Raw genomic sequence first — 27,823 nt, forward strand, 5'->3', positions numbered from 1 at the left:
ACCTCCGTGCAAGCGTTGCAGCTGGACCCTAGAGGCTGCCACAAAATCTGGATTTGTTTGCAAGAAAGTGCACCGCCCGAGCGCTCTAGACAAGGCTGCTCACCACTGTACACTCTTGTCTTACGGCTCGATTAGCTTCCACGCTATTATATTTCTTTTATGGTGATACTATTTCATAATGCAACCACTACACTTAGCACGACAATTTTTGCGTTATTCAACTATACATAAACCATCCTTCCTAACCAACTCGATAAACCATACGTATATTTCGAGCACTCAGAGATGCCACAAATATAATCGAAACAAAGAAAGGTCATGCTTTCACGGCAAATACAATTCATCGGAAAAAAAAGCGCATAATGAGTTCTGAGAAAAACACCGAGGAAACTGTACCAATTTTTGAAGAAAATAGGAACCGAAAAATCCACCCCGTTATACGCATGGTGTGACGCGCTTACAGATCAATCGATCTTCTCCGATGTCTCGGGTCACATATGTCTTTGTATCCGTTTCCTTCCACCAGAAGTGTATGACGATGCAATGGTGTTCCTGAAGTCTAGATTTAAACATTACCATATTTATGACCTCAATAACGGGACGAAACGGCAATAATTAGCATAATATGATGCTTCAAGCAATGTCTAAAAAAACACTTGCACACAGGCCTGATCATAGATTAATTAATCGCTTCGAAAGAGTACGCTTAAGATTGGTATTTCGGTTTCCTTGTATCGAGGAGATTTTATTTGCTAATAAAAGATTCAGAATCATATAAAACATCATCTCTGGGCGGCCTCAGAAATGACTTCGAGGTTCACCAGATACAACGGATATCTGCACGTCGGACGCCATGAAAGCTCCAAGCTTCTACTTTTTTGAAATGGCACTCTATATCATCGTATTTCTGTAAGTATGCTTCACCGAGACGGACATTATATCACAATTTTTTTAAGCGAATTTTACTAAGAATAGTTCCTAGTGTAACTTTGCAGCAGACAGCTGCTCAAGAAGGTCGCTTGATAAAAATGAAGCATGTGCAGGTGCACATGCTTGCATGCCGAGATTCCTGAGTGGCCACTTGAAAGACGTCTCAAATGTTCTCACTTTCTCGTAAAGGAGACAAATAGTGAAAAGAAGGCATTTTTCAGGGCTAAAAACTGAGCAGCTCGGGCCGCCAAAGGATCATTGCACTCTTCAGCCAAGCTGGTACCTGGCCACGTAGTCGGTCTGTTTCCCAGCGTTTTCGAGATTGCAATCGGAGAATGGCGTTTGCATCTGGTTGCTAGCGCTCCCGAAGGTCAGCGGTAGCTAAAGCAGTTGCACAACACCAAACACAAGCATCAGCCAAACAATGTATTGGCTCAGCCCATCTGCCCATGTATGAAGAAAAAAAACAGATCACTGCGGCGACTCGCATTGGAGCAATGCGAAAGCAAAACGTCCGCATACTGTATCGACGTTCGTGGCTGTTCAGACGTACACACGTACTGCATCGACATCCATGGCTATTTTGACGTCTAAGGGTATTTTTTCTGTTTAATTAATTAACTAATTCTATTTCATCAACTGATTTTTTTCCCATGGCAACAATTATTACACACTATCACAATCACACTTTCACTCATTTATCTTCAGAGAACGACGTAATCGTGTGTGCAAATTTGTGGACACTTTTTGTTGACGCGACAGCGCAATATAATGCTCGCGCATTAATAACAGTAGGAAACACAAACCGGTAAATTGTCTTTTTTGAGCAAAGAAAATTTCGCAGTACCTGTCTCGCATATCTCGGCGGACACCTGAACCGCGCCGTAAGGGAAGGGAGGAAGGTGGGAGTGAAAGAGAGAAAGAGGTGCCGTAGTGGAGGTCTCCGGAATAATTTAGACCCCCTGGGGATCTTTAACGTGCACTGACATCGCACAGCACAGGGGCGCCTCTTGCGTTCCGCCTCCATCGAAACGCGGCCGCCGCGGTCGGGTTCGAACCCGGGTACTCCGGCTCGAATCACTGAGCCACCGCGGAGAGTCAAATGCCGTATACTGAAAGCAGTGCTCTGTACTCAAAAGCCGGGATATGTTACTGAAGGAGGTGCAAGCATGCCGAGGCTGTTTCTGAGAGCACTGTTGTTGGTTGGTTGGTTTATGGGGTTTAACGTCCCAAAGCGACTAAGGCTATGAGAGACGCCGTAGTTTACGGCTTCGGAAATTTCGACCACCTGGGGTTCTTTAACGTGCACTGACATCGCACAGTACACGGGCCTCGAATTTCTCCTCCAGAGAAATTCAACCACCGCAGCCGGGATCGAACCCGCGTCTTTCGGGCCAGCAGCCGAGCACCATAGCCACTGAGCCACCGCGGCGGCAAGAGAGCAGAGAGCACTGTTGTGAAAACGTCAAAGCTTTTACGCCGCGCTGTAAAATGCGCTAAACTCGGCGCCGGATATGAAAGCGCCTGGCATGACGTGGCAGAGGAAGACAGAGCAGAGAAGAACGTGGCAGCATCGAAGGTGAAGCTTCCGTGTTCCATCCGGTGTTCGGAACATTCGACGGTACCAGGTCAGGAATGCCTCGGTTGAGAGGGCGCATTGCCGGCTGCCGCTTAGGTTTCGGGTCTCGTTTGTTCCACGGCGCCGCTCCGTAGGCATCAGCTGTGCCTGTCCTTGGGTTACAGTGGCTTCCACGACTACCTGCAGCAACGCCTAGAGTTTCCTACGGCGCTGACTCGAGAGTTCACCCGTTACGGCCATAGGTTCCCCCCGACGCCGACTCCAGCGCTTTGCGACGCTGAGTGGTTTCAGTAACGCCGACGCCTTCAACCTTTGCGACACTATAAGAGGATCAGGCAACGCCCACAGCGAGCAGCACACCCACTAGACAATGAACGACTTGAGAAAAAACTTAGACCGTTGTTTGCGCTTGTTGTATTTTGGGGTTTTGTTTGACTGGAAGCTTGTTAAGTTGAGTGTATGTTAGTATTTCGTCGAATGTTAGATTAATGCAGCGTCTGTGTTTGCTCTGTTCATGGGTTTTGTGTCGCAGTGTCTGTTCTTTTCTAGCTTGTAATAAATGTGTATTTGTGTAGTTACCACCCTTGGCATGTCCCTTCAGTTTGCCTGAGTGTACTGTTTTGATATTCGTGACAACATACCATATCTGATCAACGTGCTGCGTATTTTGGGAGGGATTGGTTGGTTTATTTGGGTTTAACGTCACAAAGCAACTCAGGCTATGAGGGACGCCGTAGAGAAGGGCTCCGGAAATTTCGACCACCTGGAGTTCTTTAACGTGCACTGGCATCGCACAGCACACGGGCCTCTAGAATTTCGCCTCCATCAAAATTCAGCCGCCGCGGCCGGGATCGAACCCGCGTCTTTCGAGTCAGCAGCCGAGCGCCGTAACCACTGAGCCACCGCGGCTGGGTTTTTTGGGAGGGATTGCAAAGAAAGCCAACTCAGACCTAAAGTTCCCGATCACTTTGGAAATTGCTGGAGAGGGGGGTTCTACAACTGAATGAGCCACCACTGTTATTGGCAGCTTCATCGGCACTAACCCATACATCAGGCAGAATGCCGGGCACGAGCCTTGTTCATAACGGCATAGAGCATCGATTGGCAAACTTGCATCAGCCTGTGGTTCAGCTCTGGGCGTTTATGCCACGCAGCTTGCGAAATTAGGAAAGCATATGATTTATGCAGCGCATGTCAACAAATCGCTAGAATTTTGTGGAACATATAATCACTCTGGCAGGCTTCAAAAGACTGGTGCTGACAGCAAGGGAAATGAAACACTGCATTATCATCCAACAATTCCACCGTTTCTATCGCCCGGCGGCTCGAAACCTTTTGTGTTTTTTATTTAAACATAAGTTTCTTCGTTGCTAAGCTGTTCCACTACATCACAGTGCACAAAAAACGAAAACTGAGTGACGGAAAGCCACCACAAAGTCCCGATTCTAACGGTGTTATTCCAGAGCACTGCGACTACATATAGAGAAATCAGCGTGTAAATGGACGCAAGGTAAAGAAACGCAAATATAGAAGTGATATGCCATGCCATTCCATGATGGCGGTGACAAACCTCGCAGCTAACAAACGCACGTCAAAATCAAAACAACACATCTGCACATCAAAAGGACTCCGCAGACTATGAACACGGGAAGCGGCAGCCGCGAAAGAGCCGTGACTAGGTCACAACTCTTGATAAATGTTGCTCTTTATCGCTTAACAAAACAGATGTCATGCTCACGCATTACTCACGAAGCGCTGCAATATGAAGCTTTGACTACATCCCTCGTGGACTTAGCACACCTGCAATTAATGGTGGTTTGCTGCAAATAAAGGATCACAATCCATACACTGTTCACAGTCTCTGCAATACGCACCCAGGTGTCTAAAGACAACCCCAGTGACGTTACTGTTGTGTTCCCTGAGCCTCTCATTTAAACTTTTGCCAGGTTGGCCGATGCAGTGTCGGCCACAGAACAACTCAATAGACCACCTCATCTGCGCACGTTGTGAACCATCGCTGCTACCCAGTGGAACAGTTTACATTCGTAGTGGAGGTTGAATTGGTATTCTTGCAGAGTTTAGACACTTTTTCGGGTGCTGAAAAAATCATTCCGACGAGACCACTCTCTAGGGCATAGGAAAACTTATCTGAACTATGCAAGACGGCCAATTCTCACGTCATGGCGACGGAATGAGTTCCTCTAGGAAACATCGGTTATTTGTAGCGTGTGCAGAAAAGGTGTTTTATTCAATTTTTTTTCACGGCGACCGTCCCTACAACGAGAAAACTGAAAGATGTTTAAATCAGAGGCTCGAAGAACTCAGCAATAACGGAACTGGGATTGTCTGTGGGCAAATAGAAGTGGACTGCTACGACTGCAGGCACACTAAAGAGCATTATCCCTTTTTGAGCAAACCACAATTTGGGCAGGTATGCTGAAAAACCACAAGAAATTTGAAGCTGGCGAAATTGCAAGGCTACAAGATAGAAGCCTGAACACGCCATCTGTTTTCTTAAGCAATAAAAAGCCCCATTTCTTTGTATTCTGACTTGTAACTGCTGTTCGAAGGTTGCGGTTTCAAATGTTGATATATGCCGACTCATTTTCATGTGCGGATGTTTCGTTATTTTGATTGTGACGTGGTGTGTGATATGTCAGGTTTGTCACCGCCGTCACGGAGGGTGGCAGATCGCTTCTATGTTTTGATTTATAAACATATGGGCGCAAAGCGCGGCAATAAAATCTTTGACTTCTGAATTTTATGGTGTATACTTGTCGGTCTGTGTTTGTTTACTGCGCACTCCCTAGTGAAAAAAAGCTGTATAAATCAATATCTTGATTCAGGTTTGTCGTAGAAATGTCAGACATTTATCACAGTAATGTCATACAAACGCCATATATGATAAAATCGTAAATTTGTCAAACAATATTATAAAAATTGTATGATATGAGTATGACAAAGCCACCGTGAGCTTACTCAATTGTTTACAGCTTTTTTCAGTAGGACTGTTACGAAGTGAGGAATGCGAACTCAACTAGCCCAGCCAGTACCACCGCGGTGGCTCAGTGGTTACGGCGCTCGGCTGCTGACACGAAAGACGCGGGTTCTATCCCAAGTGTGGCGCCTGAATTTCTATGGAGGCGAAATTCTAGAGGCCCGCGTGCTGTGCGACGTCAGTGCATGTAAAAGAACCCCAGGTGGTCGAAATTTCCGGAGCCCTTCACTGCGGCGTCCCTCATAGCCTTAGTCGCTGTGGGACGTTAAAACTCAATAAACCAAACTATCAACTAGCCCAGCAGTCTTTGAGAAAAGTGTTTCCATCATTTTTAACATCACGGCAGAAAAAACCCTCGCTAAAGTTGCGCAGCACTTCCAGGAAACCAGAAATAGGAAAGCCAGGCCTTCTGAAGATGATCATAAAAAGGCGTGAGAAATAAGGTAAAGAAAGAAAGCATACTGAATTATGTGGGCAGAACAAACATTGATAGAATAAAGCAACCTCAAGCAACCCTCAAGCCATGCTCGTACTTATGTTTATTTTCGGTGCAAAGCTCCTGCGGTCGTAACTGTCATCACAGACACGTTTTGTTGCGAAAGCAACACTACGCCTGCCAGCTCGGCTCATCGCGTGATCGCACTTGAGCCGTATGCCGTGGCCCACGAACGACCTTGAGCCGCTGTTGCCCAGCAACGCCGCAGCCGCGCTCCAACACATGGCGCCACCGTCGCCGCTCGCTCCACCAGATGTGCTCCGCTGGGGTAGAAGAAAAGGTGTCGCCTCGCGGGGATATATATATATATATATATATATATATATATATATATATATATATATATATATATATATATATATATATATACGCTTTGCCTTAGTGGATTCTAGTCGTTATGGAGAGCGCGAAAGAGGGGCAACTACGAAAGAATGAAGCGAGGAAGAGAAAACGCGCTCAATTGCTTTCGCAATTCAACTAGGGTCCAGAGCTAAACCACAGCCAATTTTTAAAATTCTGCCAGATTTTATTAAGGTTAGCTAGAAATTTACAGTAAAATAAGGCGCATAGCACTGGTTGGTAGATGCCGAAAGATAACGTATTACCTACCAGCCTACTTAATCCCTTAACAGACCTTTTTTTTCCCTCACAATTGTACAAAAACGGTCTTTTTCATTTCAGGGAATGGCAAAATCCGTTTTCGATAGTAAAAAGAAACGTAAATTTTCTTCAGTGGGACAATACTTGTAGATAAATTTGTCTATACCGTGAAACGCGTGCATTGAAAGTAAAGAAAGAACAAAAGGACGGAAGACAGTCCGCTAGAAGGTAAATTACACGTCTCATAGATTTCGTCACAACTGCCCCTCTTGAAAATACCATGTTCAAAAACAGCGGTAAGGTTCTTGCGCAGCCCTCCCAAGCGCCAGTTCCTCTCAAGCTTATCCTTCAGAGCGATGAAATGTGCTTCCCACCCTTTGTAATAAATGGCCTGCGTTTGTCAATACAGCCTTTCTTTGTTTTTTTTTTTACTTTGCAGAACAACCTCAAGCAACCTTGCTCATGCTGAACAGGAAATCTCTTCACACGAAGGTAAATACGCATGATAGCGTCTGTTCACTACCCTTGTTTGCAGGTCACCGAAAAGTGTCATTTCCTGAGTACATTATTCGCATATAGCATCGCTTCTCTGCAAACGAAGCTATTGGCTTTCATTTTCGAAAATAAACACAACAGATTTTTTTTCGGTGCATAGAGTAGAAAAGTTCGTTAGTTTTCTTTAAGGAAAGGCTTTGCAAATAATCCAGTAATATGCACAAAACCGAATACCATGCTCCTTATTCCTTCTGTCTTTTTTTTACCCTTTTAACGCCGTGTGTCGCAAATTAACCCGTTGGTAAATTCAACTCTTTACGGATGTACAAATAGAGCTCTGGTGGAAGATTTTCGTGTCAGTATAATCCCTGCAGGTAGCGTTTCCAAATGAAAACGCAAAGCTCTGCTGAGTGAACTGTGCGGAGAAAAGAAGAAACAATTGCAGGGATGAAGAAAGAAGGGCGCATGTAGAACTTCTAGCCACCGTTTCATTACTCGTCGTTGCCCGCTTTTAAGGCGAAAGGCTCATACTGCCGTCCGTTAGCAGAGCGTGTCACACGCGTTTAACTCGGGAACTAAAAAAGATAGAAGAAAACCAATGGTTGCTTCAGATAGAGGAGGAAAAAATGAACCTGGAAGCTAAGTTTGATGACTGTAGATTGATTAGCCAATTAATTATAGACAAACATGTCGAAATTTCCGTCGAAATAGCCGTCGATATAGCCATGGTGCGACGTCATATCCACCGGAAGTCGTCACGGCATAGTATTCTTGGCTTTCGCCTCTCAACACTTTAGTTGTCAAAGTGCCCTCGCAATTTTTTGTGCAAAACTGTGACAAGATGGCGAGGCATAATGAATTGCTGGCAGTTCCTTCGGGCATGCAGAATGCCGAATACGGTGTTCAAAACCTTCGTTTCGCATCAATGCTCCTCCACTTATGGTCTCTCATGAATTTGCAAAAGGGACATTTGAGACCTCAAGTTTCTCTTTGGAACGATATACAGCAACGTACGGCTCTGGAGGTTTGTGCAGAATCGGTAAATGCAGTTTTGCTGTTGGGACAGGCGACCTGCGAATCAAGCCACCATTAAAGCACTTCAACTCGACAGCTGCTTCGTCAGCAGTGTAATATCATCGGATCATTTAGATTTGCCGGCGCTGTGCATAGAGACATGACATTGTTTGACAAACACACAACGCCCAAATGCAGGAACAGCCACGTGCTAACGCGCTAAAAAAAGCAACCGGGTTATGCAGACATTTGATTTAATCATTTCAAATTCTTCGCTCTCTGCAGGTTCCCTGCCCGTTATCTCCGCTCGAGGACTCACGCCGCCTGGTTCACCACCTGGTTCACCGCCACCGTCTCCATCGCGTTTTCCCCCAGTCCCAACTGGAGGTCCCCCGCCTCCACCCCCGTCGCGACAAGATAAGTACCCTGACGTGTTCTCGCCTCCAGGCTCTCCAACTGGGCCTCTGCCAAGCCCATTTCCACATCATCCCCCCGTGGCCCCGCCACGTCCAGCAAGGCCCCCTCAACTACCGCTAGCAAGACCGCCTGGAAGTGGGAGCTCCGGGAGTCCGGGATATGCAAATCTGCTAACTGGATCCCCATCGCATCCTGGATTTCCCTCCCGGCCTGGATCTCCTTCACGGCCCGGATCCCCATCACGGCCTGTATCCCCATTTCGGCCTGGATCTCCATCGCGGCCTGGATCCCCATCGCGACCTACATCGCCCCAGCGTCCTGTCCAGCGGCCTCCCGGCCAACCAAGTATCCCGCCGAGCCAGGTTCACCCACCATATGTATACAGACCACTGAGATAAAATCGCCTCGAACTCCCGTTTCCCCACGAAATCTTGACATTTCACGGTTACGTTAACATTCTAATAAAAGCACCTGAGAGGGTCTGAATGGCTGTTTTGGGGTGTATTTATTCCTTCACCGCACATTCAAAATTTGTCGTTACAAGCGGAGTACTGTCCCAGCAGTCTTCAGCTGCACGCTAAGCCTAAAAGAGGCTAATCCCTGATCCAATTGCACTACATTACTACGCTCAGACATTTTGCAGATTTCCTTCTCATCGACGCTAAGGGGGACGTGCGCACCAATTATATTCATTCTCAGTGATTACGTTATAACAAAGGGGATTCTGGTTAAGATAGGCTACTACGCGGACGCGTTTTCTCGCAAAACATTTCCATACTATAACTTTGTCTAGAATATTCAATTCCGCCGATCATTGCAACTTGCTGAAGGTTGCTTGATTACGCAACAGGAATGAAGTGCTTTTCGCTGGCGTTTTTGGCAAGCTGAGTGCAACAAAGTCCCAAAATCTTGGCGAATTGCATGCCGAAACTAACGCCTATAAGAGTGCGTAAAAAGTAACACAAAATAAAAATTTCAGGGATGTAAGAACAGCCTCAGTCAGCTAGCCAGCGTTTCAGATATCCAGCGTTTCAGCTAGCCAACGTTTTGAGAAGAGGACTTCTCTTCGTAGTAATGTACATAATGAATATCCACATAGCTATGAGACGCAGCCGAACCCAGCAAACCAAAAACCTAGACGTCTCTGAGAGACGTTTTTGGTTTGCTGGGAACTTACACCGGCGTGAACGCATTAGATTATTCCACTGACATCTTAAACCACTAGGTCGTGGCCGCTAAGGCGAAGAAATGTTAAGGATCAGCGGGCAATACCAAAGCCGGACGTAAATAAAGTCGCTCAGAAAATGGTACAAAATCTCAGAACATGTCTGAACAAAACGATCACTGACATGCTCGCCATGTACGTGGACGCCAAACACAAGACCTGGGATGTCATCCCCCCTTACGTCGTCTTTGCGTACACCACTGCTGTGCAGAAGATTGCCCAGATGACACCATTTAGGCTCGTCCACGACAGGAAGACGACACCAACGCTCGACGCCACGCTTTCCAAAGCCACCGATGAAGATAACATCAATGTCGCCGCCTACCTTCAGCTCGCATAAGAAACCCGATGGCTTGCCCAGCTACGGATCAAGGGCCAACAGCACACCGACGCCAGATGCTACAATCTACACCGACGCCCCGCTGAATATAAGCTCGGTGAGCGTGTGTGGATGTGGACGCCCATGCGACGCCGTGGGCTCCGTGAAAAGCTCTTGTCCCGTACAAGGTTCTTCGTTGACTAGGTGAACTGGATTGGTGGACGAACTGGATGAAGTCGTCCATGATGGAATGACAGCATCCCAGCGACGCCACACACAAGCAGAAGCTAGCTGTCCATCTCGTCCGTCTAAAGCCGTATTATGAACGGCCAACAACGCTCGTGTCCAGTATTTTGTAGTGTTCATGTTTTTGTAGTGAAAGCTACATTGGCCACGAACTTGCGATTTGGCTGTGGCGGTGCTCCGAGGAGGCACAGAGACCGACCTTGAGCCGTTGCCTAGCAACCACCACAGCTGGCGGACACCGCGCGCTCGCCGCGCCATCTGGCATGACGTCACACCGCGCGCCTCGCCGCGGAGCCGCCGTCTGGTATGACGTCACACCGCTTGCCTCGTCGTTGCGCTCGCCTCCGCTCGCTTCGCCAGCTCTGTCGCATGCCTGCTTTCGCTACGTATACCCTGGCATAGTCGAGCTAAGCCACTGCCATTTTTTTTGTTTGCTCTAAGACGTTCTACAGTCAGCAATGTTCAAAAATTTGTGCGTCCAGAGAATGCTCCAAAAGGTAACTTCGTAATTTTTCGGCTTTGGCTTGCCGCACTACGTTGTGCAGCATGACGTCATCGTATCTCATATGTACAGTCTTTGTCAAAAGTAACCAGGCTGCACGTTTTTTTTTTCTTCTCAGTCCTATATTAAAGCTATTATGCCAACCCTCAAGCTCTAAATCTCTCTATGGTAAGGAGAACCCCTCTTCTCACCTTCAAAGAACTTTTCGTTCTTTATGGAAGCAGTGAGAGCTCTGTTATACGAATGAGAAGCAAACGATGGAGCCTGGTTACTTTTGACAAAGACTGTATCCTATCTTGCACTCCGCGCGAAACTGCACAGCTAGTTTTCTAGCTGTTTTTACTGTTACGCACTCTGCCGAAATGAAGACGAGCAGCAGGTGTATGTAAGCAACATTTATACGCAATGTAGTGCAGGCACGAAATTTATGAGCGTGAACACGGGAGCGCGTGGCAGACAGCCTCGAGCACTACTTGTGGCGATACGGCAGCTGCTTTCAGCAACGTGGCGGAAAGGGTTATGCCGCCTTGCCAGCTCCCGGCAAGCCGAAGGATACATCTCCCTTTCCACTTTGTTTGCAAAGGCGGCCGCCGCGTAACGCCACGAGTAGGGTTCGAGGCTTATCTGCCACGCGCTCCCGTGTTCACGCTCCTAAATTTCATGACTGTACGTAGCACGACTCTCGTTCGGAGAAATCTGAAAAATGAAGCAAGGAAAACAGAACGCAAGCTTGAAGCTCAGGCACGTTGAGCAATCATAAGGACTACAAAAGCCTACATGCAAAAAAGCAAAACCCTGTAAAGAGCAACATGGGAGACCAAAAGAAAAGGCAAGACCGGGCATACACTGCAAATAAGCGGTTTCACGTCAGGGATTTTCTACACGCTGAAACCTCCCTCTCGTGACTCGCCTCTCGGAGGAAGCATCGGGATGCGTTATCAAAGACGTAATTAATAAAAAGAAAACTTATTTTAATTCTGCTAGGCCAAAATAAAAAAAAGATGCGCCTAAAATAACATACATTGAAGACATTGCCAACGGAATATCCAGGAATGAAATAGAAGGCTTCAACAGCTGCAACCATGAATTCCACGCAGCTTCCGACCCTACGCCTTCTCGAAGCACAGCGAACGCTCAAACCTTCGCGCCACACCCCCGTAGTCATCCTGTGAGTTTTCTGTTCTTGTGACTAAGTGAAGGTGGGGACAAAAGGCAGGGGAAGGCGGGGGAGGGGGATGGGAGGAGAACGGCCGGGAGAGCGGACGTCTCGAGGTTTGAAGCCGTGGCGCGCAACCAGACCACGGGCGCGCGGCAGAATCCGGTGTTGAAGGCGAGGTGAATCCACAACTATTCCTGGATATCGGAAGTAATCCGGTGGGCCATGTTAGGGCACATGTAGGGGGCGGCGGTCTCGAACGACGAGGACACAACGCAACCTACACTGCTATGGCAGGATAGCTAGGGCACGGCGAAGCAGGTAAAGCTGACTAATCCATGAGCACCTGCAGCAAGAAGGTAGTGGGTCTCCGAGGGTCTCTCCCGCCGATGACCACGCACTCTACGGCACTGGCCACTGCTTCCCGGCTGCGAGTCCAAGCTGGCTGACGTAAGCCTGCGCCCTCGCTCAGAATAACAGCACTCAAAAAGCGCGAAACTGCTCGCCGCACATGCTGCCTGCTTACTTCTTATCATCCAAGGAAAGAGGGCGAGAGCGCGGGCTTCACTCACCCAGTTCACACTCGCAGCCGTGGTTCAGCGGTCAGCGCCAGTGGCCGCCGCCCGGCTCAGAGCGCTCACTTTGGACGACGGTATACGTTGCTTGCTGGGTTGTGCGTGTGATGCAGCAGTGTTACCGGGTGGCCTGCCGACACTAGGAAACGGCAGCAGCTGTTTCGCTTTCCTCGGGACAGCACGCACGGAAAGGAATGTGTAACCGCAGGCCGAGCGAGACGGCTGCAAGCCAACAGACAAATCCGAATTATGCGAGGTAAGACATGCGAAACGCTTGCATTCCAGAACAACTTTTGCTGGGGACGGAGATATAATGTACACTTGGTTTGGTTTATGGGGTTTAACGTCCCAAAGCGACTAAGGCTATGAGATACGTTGTAGTGAAGGACTCCGGAAATTTCGACCACCTGGGGTTCTTCATACTTCAACGCAATTGCAGCCGCAGCCGTCAAACGCGACTTCTCGTCTTTACTTCACGGCGAAAACAAACTGTCTGATTTGCGGTCTTTGGCGAATATGCAAATGCAGCTTCAAATAAGCAACCCTAACTGCTGGAAAAGTGAGACAAATGTCTAGTATATGGGTCACCACACTGCGTGCGCTGGAATACGCTACGCCCACTGTGAGAATGTAAAGATTGCTCACAAGGCACCGAGTTTCTCGGCAGATGAGCTCAGGAAGATGATATACTTCAGCGTAACTAACTCCGATTCCCTATTTAAACAATCTCTGGCACCACCCTGCTCTGGTGTAACGCCAGCGGCCGTTTTCACTTTGAAACGGGCCGCTGGCGCACTGCGCTTATTGCAAACTAACGGGGTCCAAAGGGACCCAACACGCCGCCGTCGAAAGCGATGTCCTCACCCTGACCTGAAAGCGGTACTGACCATTCAGGCACCCTAGCTGCTGCATAGACCAATGGGAAGCGATGACTAGAACGCGTGGGGCTGAAGTAACGACACAGATATATGGGTAAAAAAACGGCGTGAGACATCGCATAATTCACGGGGGAGGGGCGTCTCTTTTTTTAAACGAGAAGCTTCACTAGGCTAGTCAACACCGGGTCTGGCGTGCGCTGTGATAAATTTTAGCCACAGCTGCGCATGCGCGAGTTCACCGCGTGACCTCACTGGAGAGGCGCAGATGGTCGGCGGAGCCGCGCCGTCGTTTGCGCGCTCTGCGCGCGTTTACCGAGTGTGCATCAGCGCGCGCTCGGCTTCCTCGTAGACGCTACTTCCTGCCGCGTGTTTACTACACTTACTACGCATGCGGAAGGAGGGTTATAACGCGCTTGCCTACACCGTTATCGTGGTGCTCCCAGTGCATTGCGCGCGAACTGCGACAGCCATGACGTCAAAAAAAAAGCATAACTGCTGCTTTTCGCTTGTATATCCAGGCTTAACCAGAGCTAAGCCACTGCCAATTTTTTCCACTCTCCTCTTATCTTTTAACTCTCGTCTATCTGCACGTGGCAGCGGTGGTGGCTCGCTCGAGCCAGTCGGCAGTCCCTTCTCTCAGTCATAATACTCAACAGACATCGCATAATTCACACGAGGATGGAGGGATTGGGGCACTGGGGTATCTGTTACAGCCGTCGTCTTCGCTTCGGCGGACGCGATTGTTGCGACGCGCGTCTGTTCTTTCACTCTTTCCCCTCATATCTTTGAATTCTCATCTATCTGCACGTGGCAGCGGTGGTGGCTCGGCTTGAGCCAGTGGGCAGGCCCATGCAATTTCATTTTCACCCTTCTTTCAGTCGCGACGACAGCACAATTCACATGCCGCTAACGGGACACTACATGCTTGCGCTGTGTGTAACAATAAAACTGCACAGGTACCATTCTATGACAATTTTAACCAACGTCACTAGATTACCAGGTAATCTAGTAACGTTGGTCATCCTGACGTCAGACGTATGTCATCCATTTACCTGTTGGTTCGTTTTATCGCTCCCCCGCGTGTACAGATCCTGGCGTTTTTAAACTTGTGTCGAATTTTCTATCTTCACTAAACCAAGATTTTATCATAGGTGGCGCTTTTAATACGCCCAATGTCCAGTGGGACCGTAATAAATGGTTTGGTTTAGTTTATGGGGTTTAACGTCCCAAAGCGTCTAAGGCTATGAGAGACGCCGTAGTGGAGGGCTCCGGAAATTTTGACCACCTGGGGTTCTTTGACGTGCACTGACATCGCACAGTACACGGGCCTCTAGATATTCTCCTCCAAAGAAATTCAACCGCCGCAGCCGGGATCGAACCCGCGTCTTTCGGGTCAGCAGCCGAGCACCATAACCACTGAGCCACCGCGGCGGCCCGTCAAATATAATAAATGCATTTTGGCTGATTCCAGTGCCTTGTCGGCAGGCTTTTCTGAATTTGTACTAGCTAATGACCTGTAACAATTTGTTACGGAGCCAGAAGACAGGGAAGTAAGAATGCTTCTGTCCTCGACTTAATTTTTGCTAACAGACCATCCATCATTACGGACGTTGTACTCACTCCCGGTCAGGGACACCGGAAGTACATTTTCAGAATGGGGACTCGAACAAGATTCTTTTTACGTTTTTTGTTTATGTACTTGTAGTTTTTTCACATATTACAATCCAAGTTTGACTTGATTGAGAACAATTAACTGCCTGAAAAAAAATTTCTTACGCAGTGCTTCTTTGATCGCTAAATGGCGCATATTTATACCAGCATTAACAAGAAAAAATTACAAAATGAATTTTCAGTGCGCATATATTTATTGGCATTTGACAAGTTTACATATTTAGGCATTCGCGCATGAACAAAACCATAACATAAAAGAACAGTTTAAGTACCACAATACAAGCAACCGTGCTACAGTGGATGTATACAGTTACCATAATGCGCGCAAGCAGCAGACATTTCGGACAGTGCTGCTCTTTTCGGTGCTTACGCGGGACCAAAGGTTGCCACTCGCTCCGCTGTTGTGCTCACAAACTCACTGATGACGTCGTCTATACTTAGGAGCGCCGTTCTTTCTTTGTGTATATGCAAAATAAAAAGATGCGATAACCTATTTTGAGTCGTTCGGTTGCGCAAATACGCTTTTATTATGCGCAGAGCACTAAATAGCGCTCCCCGGAAGCGACAGACGCTGGTATGGAAAACAGAAGCTGAACATACCTCACGACCTGAGCCATCAACTCGCGCATGTTTTGCGATTCCTTTTGTAGGATCACCGCAATGCCCAGAGTTGTGGTAGAATGAGCACCGTTTAGAATAGTTGGTAATAGCATAAACTGCGCCGAGAGTCTGCACAAGTCAAAATCAACTGCATGCACTCCCAAAGCCGCCTCTAGTTCATCTGCTGTATACTGACTACCTCCAGCGGCGCTTGTTAAGATGTCTTCTACTTCTACGAGCTCTTCCATGCGCGGCTGCTCAAAACGCTGATTGTTTCACTTATGAATCGGTCGGCAGCATCGAAATACTCCTTGCGCAGCGCACCCTTAACGTCAAGTGCAACTGGCTGGATAGGTCTATCAGTCGTCTCATACCTCGCAGTAGGTTTTGTCGGCCTTGACATACGAGGTTCCTTCAGGCCTAGGCGTGCTGCTGTTGTGCTCGTGTGCTGCCACAGCTTCTCAAACGCAGTTTCAGAGCGCAACTGGGAGATCGCCTCGCAGAGAGCCTCTGCTGCCTTTTTTGCGCCTACGGCGCAATATGTCGAGCTCTGGAGAGCCCTTGTTAGTTCTTCACAAGTCCCAAAGAAGGCTACGGAAATGTGGATACCTACCAAGGTTCACATTTCTGCAAATCCCGATCATAACCTCTAAAAATAGCCTTGCTGCTTTCGGTAACTGAACCTGGTGTCTGCAAGGGCTCTTTGAGTGTCTCTTGAACTCTGGCGCAATTCTCAACGAATTTTTGCATCGACTTGAGTCTAACGGTCCTTCGCGTCGGACCTGCTCCCTGCTTCTGCATGCTACCGAAAATTCTAGTCACTCCTGAAGAAGGGACCAAGTTGGTGCCAGAATCTTGGATTGAAAATAAAGGGTTTTCAACATGAAGGCCATGAGATACGCTTGCTTCGGCCATACTTTATTCACATTTCAGCGCAGAATGAAACCAGCGAGCAAGTGGCGCTCGGCGTAGTACCTGCGCCAGAATTTTTTTATTGTTAAAATTGCCGTTCTATGAAAAACAAAATGAGGGCTAGCACTCTAATTCATGTCTGTCCCGGAGAATTGGGAGTGTCTTAACGTGTAGTTTCCTGCTGGGTCGTCACGGGAACGCGGAGGCTGTAAGTTAGGTTACAGCGAAAAAAATGTAAACAAGGCAGGAATTCAGGTGAGGGAGGGGCTGAGCCCCCTCGTGCGAATACTTGGGGGGCTCTGGACCCCTTCCCCCCCCCCCCACCCCCCTGTTCCGGCGTCCCTGCTCCCGGCATAAGTAGCCACGACTGCGTTGTTACACAGCTTGCGCCTGGTAATTCTAGGGTAGCTCATGCGGGATCCAGAAGGCTTTATTTCTATGAAAAGAGCGACTACATTTCCATCTGCACTGAGCTTGAATCCTTCCTGCCAGAATTCGCTGCGGCCAGCCAAAGTTTAGGCTGCAATGGGCTGCGGATAATATTTAGGAACATACTTAAAAAATTAATTGACCGGCACATTCCTAGTAAATGCATGTCTCGTAAACGTCGAGCTGACAAGCCATGGGTAACTCGAGACACCAGATTACTTATCAGCAAAAGACACCGCCTCCTAAGCAGATGGAAAAGAAAAAAATTCAGGGGGCACTTTGGCTGTCTAAAGTGCGCAGAGGCGAAAGCGTTTTCCGCACCACTTTGACTGCTTCAGTAGAACTGGTGGCGTCACATATAATTGAGTACTAATTACTGTGATGACAAATCACTCATTTATGGTTAATTACTGATTAATGCCTGAATACTAATTCACTGCTAATTAATGACGCTTAAGCTTCGCCTTTAGGTGTGGAACGCGACAGCGTGTTGTAGCGCTGGCAGGGAGTCCACGGAACGCCACCACCTGTTCGGCACGATGCCTTGCCGTTTGAACGCAACGCTTTTTGAGGAAAGGAAATGGCGCAGAAATTGTGTCATCTCGGTGGACACCTGAACAGCACCGTAGAGGAAGGGAGGAAGTGGGAGTGAAAGAAGACAGAGGGCCCGTAATGAAGGAAATGAAAATTGTATTTGAGGAAAGAACTGTCTCACATACCTCGGTGGACACCCGGCAAAATTCAAGGGGGCACTTTTTTTACATATAAAGTGTGGTCACTGATGTGTGGTTAAGATGTTAAGCTTCGCCTCTAAGAGTGGAACGCGACAGCGTCTTGCAACGCTGCCAGGGAGCCCACAGAACGCCATCGCGCATTCGGTTCTACGCCTCGGTCGTCGGTAAATTGGTTTTTGAGGAAAGGAAATGTATCTCTCTCATATCTCGGTGTACACCTAAACCTCGCCGGAAGGGAAGGGAGTAAGATGGCAGGGAACGAAGACACCGTATTCACTAGACGCGCCTTAGTTCATTCCAAACCATCGAGCTGGCATGGCGGAGTGGATAGCATGCTCGTCTCGCACGCCGAAGACCGTGGTTCGATTCCCGAGCTCGACCAATTTCCTACTCGTTTTTGTTTGTTTATCTGGTCTGACTGGAAAGGCTAATTAGGCTAATTGGTTAAGTAAGCAATTAACTAAGCTCAGTCCCACTTACTTGGAGCATCACTATACGATCCCTTCAATTGGTTGCATGGTTACCAGGCAAAGTACAATTGGCCCCGTTTGAAATTCGCGCACTGTGACGTCACGGCCGTTTCGACGAATTGAAAAGCGTGACATTTTCTGTCGACAACTGCTGCTTACAACGATGAGGCATTAAAGGCTTTCGCCTTAAAAAGGATCGTAATGTTTATGACTCGATCGTTAAAGCGTCTTGGTAAAGAAATAAAAATTAAGAACAAGATCGCCAACAATAACTGTTTTTATGCCTTGGGAGCTAAGCTGCAAACAAATTCTAAGGAAATGTGGAAATTCTTGAAATCTCACGGAAGAGAATCTGTAGGAATCCCGAACTTAGTAGACGATAACGGTGTTGTGGTAGATAACGATCACAAAAAGGCTTGCTCATTCAACGCTTATTTTCAATCTGTTTTACTCAGCTTTTTTCAGGTCACCTTCTCATGTTTCCGAGGACTTAACCACTCTTATGCCTGACCTGGTTGTTACATACAGCGCAGGTACTCCGGAACCGCGGGGATCTTTCCCGATAGCTGATGCGGTTCGCCCGATCGGCGGTGATCGCCGCTTCGGTCTAAGCACATAGATGTAAGTACCAAACGTAGACTTATACCGCTTGTTGCATGGGGCTCGTCTGCGACATCCCACCGCTGTCGCACGCTAGCCCCAAGGGTAGGCGTTGAGCTGGCGGTCCGGTGTCCCGCGGAGAGCATCGGCAGGTTCCGGCATAGGACGATGGCATCGTCTAACAAGAACAAGGTTTAATACTGCATCTCGTACGAAAGGCAAGGGAAGCTGGTCCCAGAGAGAAATCTAACACGCCCACACAGCAGGTGTCGCGACGGTGACCTAGCGGCGGGAGCATCCTTTAGAGGGAAAGGAGGAAGGTTCCGAAGACGCGCACGTGTCGAACCAGCGGTCATGTTCATGGCAAGCCCGCGAACATGAACTGTGAAGACCATAATGGCCGGCGCCTGGCGCGGGCGGAAGCCCTGGCCCGCCACTATGGATCGAAACCCGGCGTATTCTACGTGGATGCCTCCGGCCCCCACCATGGGGGATGGTACACGGCCGCAGTCGTCCACCAATCCAAAACAGTGAACGGCCTTACTTTCCGAGCCCGTGACATAACACACGCGGAGGAGGTCGCCATTGCGTTGGCTGCATCTGATTCTAATTCAAAAACAATTATTTCCGACTCGCGATGGGCATGTCGGAACGTCGAGCAGGGCTGGGTACCATACCTAGCCTACCGCATTCTCCAAAACAGCGTCTACACCGGGGACCCCGCGCACCGGCATATCGTTTGGGCTCCTGCTCACATGGGCCTTGAGGGAAATGAGGCAGCTGACGCCGCCGCCCGCGCGCTCTCTCACCGGACGTTCCCCTCCGACCCCGACGATCAGGACCTCGAATTCACTCCCGCTTACTCCTTTAAAGACATTGTTTTACTATATCAATCTGGCCACGGTCTTTATCCCCGCCCGTGTAAAGGTCTCTCAAACGCGGAGGAGCGGCTTCTGCTTCGCCTGTATACCAATACTTTGCTGTGCCCGGCAGCTCTCAAACACTTCGACCCTTCTTTCTCGGGCAGCTGTCCGCACTGTGCGGAGAAGTCTTCGGACATTTACCACATGGTGTGGGCCTGCCCCTCCAACCCTGTTATCCCCCCTCACCCCAACCCAACCCGGGAGGACTAGGAGGCGACCCTGCTCGGCTGCTCTGACCTGCAGGCCCAACGGGCCTTGGTCGCGCGAGCCCGGGCGGCGGCCGACGCCACTGGGGTCCCGAACTAGGGACCTCCACCTAGTACTTGTAAGGGCTGGCCCCCTCTGGGTCAGCTCATGCAATACCTCCAGTAGTGCATGTGTAAATAAATGTTTTCCACCACCACCCACTCAGACCCGGCGGCGCCGTGCTCTCACAAGCGTTTGCACGCACGCACACGACGACACGTGGCAAGTGGATCTGCCTGGACACGATTGCCAAGACGGCTCTGGGCGGTAGTCGGCCAAGCGAATTGTCCGTTGCTCGGAATGATACTCCTGCGTCCATTGCAGCCGCGTTGATCTCGCACGGCGGTGGCGAAACGTAACGCGGTCTACTTGCACGTCTCTCATCCCTTTAGTGTATTTTTTAATAATTACAGATTTACAATGTCCTTGCCTTGGAAGATATGTGGGTCTCAAAAGAAGATCAACAACTTCTTTGTGCCTGGGACGAAACGTTTAGGCCATGGAAGCAAGGTTGCACAAGGTATATTAATGCGTCACATTTCTTGTCACCACTTTGATGTGTTTGTAATGCCCCTTCGTATTTGTATTTTGGCTGGCAGCGGGAATCACCTCTCATGAAATTCAACCAGATGAGCGTGCGATAGGAGCAGCAAATATTGACGGTACGTTTTTGCAATGTTTTATTTTCACCGTGCTCTTCATGTGCCTTTCGTGAACTTTTTTGCGTGTCATGCATGCTTTGCATATCTTGCTATATTTCTTTTTATGAAAGAATACCGCATATACTCGTGTAAAGGCCGCCCCGTGTAAGGGCCGCACCCACAACTTGGCCGCCGGCAATTCGAAAAAAAAAAAGTGAGCCAAAAACTGTTTCATGCGCGCGTAATTTTGGCCGCGTAAAAATCGCTACAACCACGAACGCGTAGTCCCGCGCACCGTGCTCGGCCTGGAACCCCGCACACGCGGTCCGTCATCGACGCTAGCTCGCTCGGCGTTCGCACCAGAAAGGATTGACAAAACGTTATGCTGTGCAAAAGCCAGGATGGGGTGCAGGCGTGTTGGGTGTGCCTCACCGTGCAAGAAAACGCGAGTGGCGCGTTTTTGGGCGATGACGCGCCGCTCCAAGCCGTCACAAGCGCCGCACCTTAGGTGCATGGATCTTAACTTAGGATCACGTGAAATTTGCCAGTAAAGTAATACAGTGATCAAGCAACCGCTAGCAACCTGTCTTACTGCGGGTGGCAATCGCGCAGATCGCGCGGGCACAATCCACACTTTTGAAGCGTTGTGTATTCGAAGGATTCGTCGCACCTGCACTAATTGGTCATAAAAATGGGTATCGCTGCGAAAAAAACGGACGCGTAATTGAGGCTGCGCTGTAGCGGAAATTTTTAGCGGAAAAACGCCGCTTCTTTGTAAGGGCCGCACCCCGTGAGAACCGCGGAAAAAAAGTGCGGCCCTTACACGAGTATAGTAATAAAAAAAGGATTCATACAGTGTTGATCGGCTAATAATTCCTTTTATCTCACTTATTACGGACATCTCAGCAACCGTAGCACAAGGTGGAGAGCCCCTCTTGGCAACAGACTGTGCTCCGATGGAAATCGCAAGACATGACGACACGCCCCCGGATGTTCGATCACTGCCGCCAAAGAGCTACAAATTTCCAACGAACCAGACAGGAGGGTCCTGTAAACATGCATTCTTTGAGAAATTCACGTGGCTGTCGTACGACTGCGAACGCGACGTCGTGTTTTGCAATTTCGGTCAAAATTTGTGGCAATTTCTGTCAAAAAAAATTCTGCAGGGGAAGTTGTGTTCCCTACCATAATTTCCCTCAGACTGCCGGCACATAGAAGGAACTTCCCAGACAAGCGTCAGGTAAAATATAAAGGTTTAATTACATGAAGAAAGTAAGACAAGAAGCTAAAGTAGGGAGACAAGGTTACAAGGTTGAAGAAAAAGCCTCTTTCCATGCCGAACAGCGGCTTAAATAGGGTGTCCTGTCCCCAGGTCCCTAGTTGGGGAATTTGGTTAATCAAAAATGCGTCCAATCACTCTGAACTGGGTCACGTGTCCATTCGTAGTGGTCCGCCCACAAGGACGTCCCCCAGTTCACCCTCGCCACTTCCTCGAAGATGCTGTCCGGCCGATCCCTCGCAGCAACGATGACAAGCCGTTAAGTTCGAGCCATTCGTCAGCCGAAACACAAGTCTGACACCTGCACTTCACAGCGAGCTGCGGGGACGGAGGGCCGGCGTCGCACTTGCGCCGAAAGGCTCCAGGAAGACCGGAAGTCGTTACCGAAGCGTGAGCACGCCAGCACCCGCGCTGGCCACAAACAACACAGAACAGCCGCCGCCACACCATGCCGTTGCGTTTCGTTTGGGTTTGGCACCGCTAATGGGAGTTGAGCCGAGGACCGTTCCCGCGCAGCGGATGTCCACCCCATAAACCACCAGGGGGCACACTTGTTGGCGCCGCCCCCCTGCTTTTGGAGTGCCGGGGCCGCGACGCCGATGCCTCTTTGAAGTCGTGTCTCTTGACAGTTTCCAGATGTCGGGAGATTCTTTGCAGGCTGGCGTTACCCGCTTTTAACACATACAGCACCAAGGAGCCGTCCCGATGCTTCGGCGCTTTAGCGGAAGAAGTCGAGCGTAACACCTCCGCACCAACTGTGTTGCATGGCTTTCCTAGCGTGCAACACAACACGCCAAAATAGCTCGACAAGCCCGAGCCCCGGCGGCCGGGAGCTCCCGATGGCCTCCCGCGCCGCCTGCAAAGTCAAAGCCTTCTACCACTTATCTCCCAATACCGCAAAAGAAAAGAGAGAGAGACAGAGAGAGAGGGAAAAAAACCACTCCACCCATGGAGGAAGGAAAAAGTTTTCCTTCCTCCATGACTCCACCCCTCCCCCGTACACACAGGGATCTCGCTGGAGATTAGCCGGCACCCACAAGTCTCGACATGGCGTCGGCGTTGGCATTTTGGACCCCTTTTTTGTGTTCTATTGTGAGGTTGTACTTTTGCAGAGTCAACGACCATCGAGTGAGCTTAGCACTATGTGGACTGCAAAGGGTGCGGTAGCGAAGAGGGTTATGGTCGGTGATCACTCGCACCTTAGTGCCGAACACCCACTCCTCGAGTTTCTCTAGTGCCCAAATGATGGCATAAGCCTCCTTTTCAATGGTGGCCCAACGGGCCTGGGCCGGACTCAGTTTCCTGCTCAGGAAGGCTACGGGGCACTCCCTACCCTCCTCGTCGAGTTGCGCTAGACACGCGCCGACGGCGAAGTCGGAGGCGTCTGTGGCGAGGACGTATTCTCGCGTGGGATCTGGTGCGCGTAGCGCTGTCGCAGACTTTAGCCTAGCCTTGACCTCGTCGAATGCCCTTTGGGCCTCGTCTCCCCAGGGGAGTTGTTGCGGCGTCCGCCTCGTAGTGAGGTTCGTTAGTGCAAGCACCACCTGCGCGTAGTGAGGCACATACTGGCGGTAGTAGTTGGCAAGCCCTAAGAAACTTCTCAATTGCCTCTTCGTCTGGGGCACGGGAATTTCATCGATTGCCTTCACCTTGTCTGGGTCGACGCGGTGGCTATTCGATCCCACAATGTGCCCCAAGAACCGCACCTCTTTCTTTGCGAAGCGGCACTTACTCTCATTGACGGTGAACCCCGCTGCTCCGATCGCAGCCAATACCTTTTCTAAGTGCTTGAGATGATCTTCCCACGTGTCGGAAAATATTGCGAGGTCGTCAATGTATGCACAGGCATACTCGCGGTGGGGAGCTAGCACTTCGTTAATTATGCGCTGAAAAGTCGAGCCGGCGTTTATGAGACCGAACGGCATAACCCGCCACGCGTACTGGCCGTGCGGCGTCACGAATGCGGTGAGAGCCTGTGCCTCCTCGTCCAGCCGTATCTGCCAGTATCCCTTCAGCATATCTATCAAGGTGATGTACTCCGCCTTCGCCACTCTCAGCAGGAGCTCGTCAGGTACACTCATGGGGTAAGCGTCCGGCTCGGTGATGCTATTGAGTTTGCGGTAGTCGCAGCATAGTCTCACTCCTCCGTCCCGCTTTGCCACGCAGACCATCGGATGGGCGTATTGGCTTTCCTCGGGATAAACCAGGCCCCATTCCCTAAGCTCGGAAACTTGCCTCTCCACCTCCTTTCTAAAGGCCATCGGCACCTTGTACGGATAGACCGGTTGCCTCTCCGCGCCTGCCTTGAGCTTGATTCGGTGCACTCCTACGTTGCAAGTACCTGGCCTGTCTCCGAAAACGTGACTGTTTCTGGCCACCAACGCGTCGACCTCCGAGCGTTGTGACGCGTTCAGATGACTCAATGCGTCGGGCTGCAGCTCATTGATTGGGTCCGCAGGGGTAGGAAACGTCGGCACGTGGCCGAACTCCTCATCGCCCTCAAATAATAACCCGACCGCACTTACGCGCGCGTGGTACGGCCGCAGCTTATTTGCGTGCACCGAACGGTGCGACTCGTCTTCAAGCTCAATGACGTAAGTGTAGGGCCGCAGCTGCCTAACGACCCTGACCGGCCCCACCCACTTCTCCGTTAACTTGTTCCCGCCTTGCTTCTCGAGCCACAATACCTGTTCGTCCTCCATGAACCCCTTGTCTGTTGCTCTGAGATTGTAGCGGCTGGTATAAGTGCGCTGAGCTGCTTCTAAGTTTTCGTCGGCTGCTGCACTGGCCTCAGCCATCGTTTCCCGTAGTCTTTGCATGTACTGCGCCGCGGGGACTCCTAATGAGTCTGGAACTGCCCATTCCCCTGTCCAAGATTTTTGTAGGATGGTGAGTGGCCCCACCGGCAGCCTTCCGTACATCAGCTCGAACTGCGACCTCCCGGTGCTAGCGTTGGGCACCTCGCGGTAGGCCCACAGGAGGAACGGAACGAATTTGTCCCACTCTCTCCCGTGTTCGTTTATGGTGTGGTGCAGGTTATGGTGTGGTGTGGTGGGACTTGAATGTCCCATTCCACCTCTCGACTAACCCGTTGCTCTGCGGGTGGTCCGGCGTAGAGAAATGGGGACATGCGCCTAGTTTTGCAAGGAGCTCTTGAGACAACTTAGCCGTGAAATTTGTGCCCTGATCGCAGCAGATTGTCTCTGGGACACCTAGTCGCGCAAACATCTGCAGTAACCCGTCGCAAGTAGCCCTCGCAGTCAAGGCCTTCAAACATATTACTTCTGGCCACCTTGAATGGACGTCCACTACACATAGAGCATAACGGTGTCCTCTAGCGGAAGGCGGCTCGAGCGGGCCTACACAGTCCATGTTTACCACTTGGAATGCGACGCCCGGTCTAGCTAAAGGTGAGATCGGCACGCGGTCCTGTGTTCGCATAGGGGCTGTCATATGACAATCATGGCACGTGCGGCAGTGCTGCTTCACCTCGCGGGCTACCCCTGGCCAGTAGAATGACGCCTTAGTGCGCTGTAGAGTTTTCCGCTCGCCAAGGTGTCCTGCCCATGCGGAATCATGGGCCATTTCTAGGACTTCCTTGCGGCGTTCTGATGGCAGAACGAGCTGGCGGCACTCGTGCCCGGCGACGTGCTCTCGGTGATAAAGCAGCTCGTCGCGCACGAGCATGCCATGCGTGCCTTCCTTCGCAGGCCTGTGCCCATGCTTCTCTCAGCGTTTCGTCCATCCGTTGCGCCTCGCGGAATGTCTGCCGCGTCGTTTGCGCTTCCTCTTGCGAGGTGCTCTCGACGGTCGCCTCGCATGCGCGCACTACTTCCTCGCTCTCGTTCTCGCACGATTCCTGCCCTGGGTCTAAGTTCTCATCCTCGCCTTCAGGCTCGCCGATAGGTGGTGCTGCCACTCTGTCCTCCAAGAGCTGCTCGTAATCATTAGGGGTTATCAGCGCGTCTATGCCCTTTGCCAACTTGTCGGTGATTGCACACAGTATGCCCTTCTCCGAGGGGTAAAATGAGACACCTGGAGCGCCCTCCGTAGTCGACATCGGCACGTATGCCAGCTCGGCAACTACTTGCTCCCCAAACGCGCCTGTCAGTTTGATAGTCGACCCTGCGCTGTCGTACCTCGGGATAGTGATTTGCGAATGACGGTCACGTCCACCCCAGAGTCTATTCGCGCGTCGAATGTTTGACCTGCACTGTTTAGCGTAACTGTGCTGGCCCCGCCGACTTCTGTTACTCGCACTGGCGCGTCCCCCGCCTCAAGTGGTGCGGCTACCCGAGCAACGACCTCTCTGTTCTCGCTACGATTTTTCTTTGTCGCCTCCCTCGCTGATAATGCACCCTGCGGGCATTCCTTTGCTACGTGCCCGTAGCTGTGGCAATGGAAACAGTTTCCTGCGCCGCGAATGTGGGCTAGTGTTTTCTGAAGGCCGCGCTGTCGGTGTCCCTTCAGCTTTCTGCTTTTCGTTCGCACTTGATGTCCTTCCCGCTGTTACTCTGCACCTGACACTCTCCTCGAATGCCTTTGCTATCGCAGCAACATCTTCGGGCTTAAGGAATCCTCGCTTTTGGCTTTGATTTAGCACAATGTGTGCTCTTGCGTCTGCGCTGAGACAATCCTTCGACGGTCTGAGACTACCAGCTGTTTAATTTTCTCCAACGAGTTTGCTTCACTGCTTTCGACATAGTACTCCCAATAATTCTCTAATCTGACCGCGAATTGCTCCCACTACTCTTCCGGTATCCTGCTGGATGATTGGAAAAGGCGTTTGTACTCCGCAGCTGATAATCTGAGTCCCTGCAAAATTTTGCTTTTTAGAATGGCGTACTCTCGCCTTTCATCTGAAGACAGACGTGTAAGGAGTCCCCGCGCCCTCTCACTGAGTCGCGGCAACACAAGTCCGGCCCACCACTCTGTTGGTACATCGTAGGATTCCAAGGTTGTCTCGATGTCTTCAAACCAACCCGGCACTAGTGCTTCTTGAGTAGGCATTGTCGCGAGTATCCCCTTCAACAGGCTAGCAAATTTTAGTTTCCACTCCTCCTCCGACCGCGTATCCGCACCTGAGCAGCTGCTCCCCTCGACGGACGCGACTCCACTTTGCGATTGCAAACGTACTGTTTCTAGGATCCTTTCAGCAATTTTCAATTGTAACTCCAGCAGCCTTTCTTGCTGCTCCGACGCCGTCTGTGGCGAGGCGTTACTACGGCCTTCTACCATTTCGCTTGTTAGCGCCGGCACCTCTCCCCCTTCCCCATCTACAGCCGGGTTCGCCATTATGGCTTCTTTAGCGATGTCACTCCTCAAAACCCAAGGCTTTGACATTGCACGCAAACACAAGAAACCAAACGGGTACTCGCTTAGCTACCGAAGCGTTGCTGTCGGTGCCCCGGCTGGGTCAGATGAGCCTGGAGGTCTGGTGGGTCTCCTTGGTAGCCCGGTCGCTCCCTCCGCCACTCTCGTCGTCGTTGTCGCTTGTCCCCGCTGAAGTTCTTCCGCTCAGCCTAAGCAGATCCTGTCGGCTGCGCCAGTTGTGTTCCCAACCACAATTTCCCTCAGACTGCCGGCACATAGAAGGAACTTCCCAGACAAGCGTCAGGTAAAATATGAAGGTTTAATTACATGAAGAAAGTAAGACAAGAAGGTAAAGTAGGGAGAAAAGGTTACAAGGTTGAAGAAAAAGCCTCTTTCCATGCCGAACAGCGGCTTAAATAGGGTGCCCTGTCCCTAGGTCCCTAGCTGGGGAATTTGGTTAATCAAAAATGCGTCCAATCACTGTGAACTGAGTCACGTGTCCATTCGTAGTGGTCCGCCCACGAGGACGTCCCCCAGTTCACCCTCGCCACTTCCTCGAAGATGCTGTCCGGCCG

At 50.2% G+C, this 27,823-nt stretch overlaps 1 protein-coding gene and 1 long non-coding RNA gene across 2 annotated transcripts in view; both read left to right on the forward strand.

Moving 5' to 3' along the window:
- LOC149367099 (uncharacterized) overlaps positions 1-27,823 on the forward strand; it is a 434,438-nt gene that overhangs the window by 202,237 nt on the left and 204,378 nt on the right. The window lies entirely within an intron of this gene.
- Positions 854-8,927, forward strand: LOC149367101 (uncharacterized). The gene is made up of 3 exons (XM_089566549.1): positions 854-909; positions 7,043-7,095; positions 8,398-8,927. The coding sequence occupies exons 1-3, from the start codon at positions 854-856 to the stop codon at positions 8,925-8,927; spliced, it is 639 nt and encodes a 212-aa protein (XP_089422675.1).

This window comes from Amblyomma mixtum, chromosome 1 (assembly GCF_055824585.1).
Source record: "Amblyomma mixtum isolate Tamu chromosome 1, ASM5582458v1, whole genome shotgun sequence".
Lineage (NCBI taxonomy): Eukaryota > Metazoa > Arthropoda > Arachnida > Ixodida > Ixodidae > Amblyomma > Amblyomma mixtum.

Excerpts from the sequence above, each read along its gene's own strand:
- LOC149367101 (XM_089566549.1), top strand. The coding sequence starts at position 854 with ATGAAAGCTCCAAGCTTCTACTTTTTTGAAATGGCACTCTATATCATC. Across the intron at positions 910-7,042 it reads CTCTATATCATCGTATTTCT|AACAACCTCAAGCAACCTTG; the intron begins GTAAGTATGCTT and ends TTTACTTTGCAG. Across the intron at positions 7,096-8,397 it reads GGAAATCTCTTCACACGAAG|GTTCCCTGCCCGTTATCTCC; the intron begins GTAAATACGCAT and ends CGCTCTCTGCAG.